General features: G+C 53.2%; 1 gene segment (V, D, J or C); it reads left to right on the forward strand.

Moving 5' to 3' along the window:
- The first annotated feature begins 655 nt into the window (after nt 1-655).
- Nucleotides 656-1,502, forward strand: part of LOC104980244 — a 1,359-nt gene continuing 512 nt past the window's right edge. Inside the window, 1 exon segment of the V gene segment in view lies at nt 656-761. Coding sequence covers nt 707-761 — 55 coding nt within the window.

Here is a 1,502-nt window from a genome sequence, read left to right on the forward strand (position 1 = left end):
GAAAGTCTTTAAAATTAAATTATGTTTTAGAAATACTACCATGGCAATGCAAAAGTAAAACAGAGCCAGAGTCGGACACAACCTAGTGACTGAACCACAACATTTTCTTCAGTTAAATTTAGGCATCTATTTTAAGGGATGACCTTAGATTTTTACTACTCCATGAACACATTTTGGTTCATTGAAAATCTCAAAATCACACATCCACTGTGTAACACTCACATGCACTACAGGGTAAGCTACAATTGGCTGCTGTTTTCTATCCAAACACATCCTGAAGGTATAATTACAAAACCACTTTGGGGAAAGTTGAGTCAAGAGCTCTATCACCAGGTCAGGATGTGTGCTTGGGCCAGGACACCAGGGGGCGCTCTGAGGCCTTTCCTGAGGGTTGGCGGCTGGGGGGAGGGGGGTGGCCGTGAGAGCAGAGACAGGCCCCCTGGTACTTTCTGGTGCCTTAAGATCTGGATTTCCAGCTTTTACATCCCACACCGAAGCCCCAGGAAACCCCGTCCCTGATCATACACTGGCCTCCCTCAGGCACAGGAAGCTGAGCCAGGTCCCAGAGGTGATCAGAGCACTGTGGGGGTTGGGAGGGTCCATTTGCATGAAAGGCCCCGCCCTCTCTCAGGATATGAAGAGGGGAAGGAGCGGTGTGGGGACGCTCTGCTCAGCTGTGGGGCCACAGAAGGCAGGACGCCCTGACATGTCCACCATGGCCTGGTCCCCTCTGCTCCTCACCCTGGTCACTCTCTGCACAGGTGACTGGATGGGAGGACAGGGGAAGGGCCCTGGGAAGACTCACAGGCCTTGCTCCCCTTTGTCGTGTCTGGACCCCCGAGTCACCATCTCTGTCTCTCCCTTCCAGGATCATGGGCCCAGGCTGTGCTGACTCAGCCGTCCTCCGTGTCCGGGTCCCTGGGCCAGAGGGTCTCCATCACCTGCTCTGGAAGCAGCAGCAACGTTGGAACTGGCAATTATGTTGGCTGGTACCAACAGATCCCAGGATCGGCCCCCAGAACCCTCATCTATCGTGCGACCAGTCGAGCCTCGGGGGTCCCCGACCGATTCTCCGGCTCCAGGTCTGGGAACACAGCCACCCTGACCATCAGCTCGCTCCAGGCTGAGGACGAGGCAGATTATTTCTGTGCATCTTATCAGAGTGGTAACACAGCACAGTGCTCCAGGCCAGGGGGAAGTGAGACAAAAACCTGTTCTCCTCAGACATGGCCTCTGCCATAGCAGCCACTTCTGTTGTCTGTTTGATTTAAAACTGCAGTCTGAGCCTGACACGAGGGATTTGGTCCAGCAAATATTTTCAGATCTTCTTCATTCTGCCCCCTCACCAATGCTTTTCTTTAGCAACCACATACTATATGAATATCTGACGTTGAGCAGAAGGCCCTGAATGCCAGAGGCAGGTCCTGGCGGACAGAGTCCATGACGGTCAGGTCAGAACCAGAGAGACAGCATCCAGCTGTGTCTGATTCAGGACACTTCAG

The sequence above is a fragment of the Bison bison genome, unplaced genomic scaffold (genome assembly GCF_000754665.1).
Source record: "Bison bison bison isolate TAMUID 2011002044 unplaced genomic scaffold, Bison_UMD1.0 scf7180017864495, whole genome shotgun sequence".
In the NCBI taxonomy this organism is placed as follows: domain Eukaryota; kingdom Metazoa; phylum Chordata; class Mammalia; order Artiodactyla; family Bovidae; genus Bison; species Bison bison.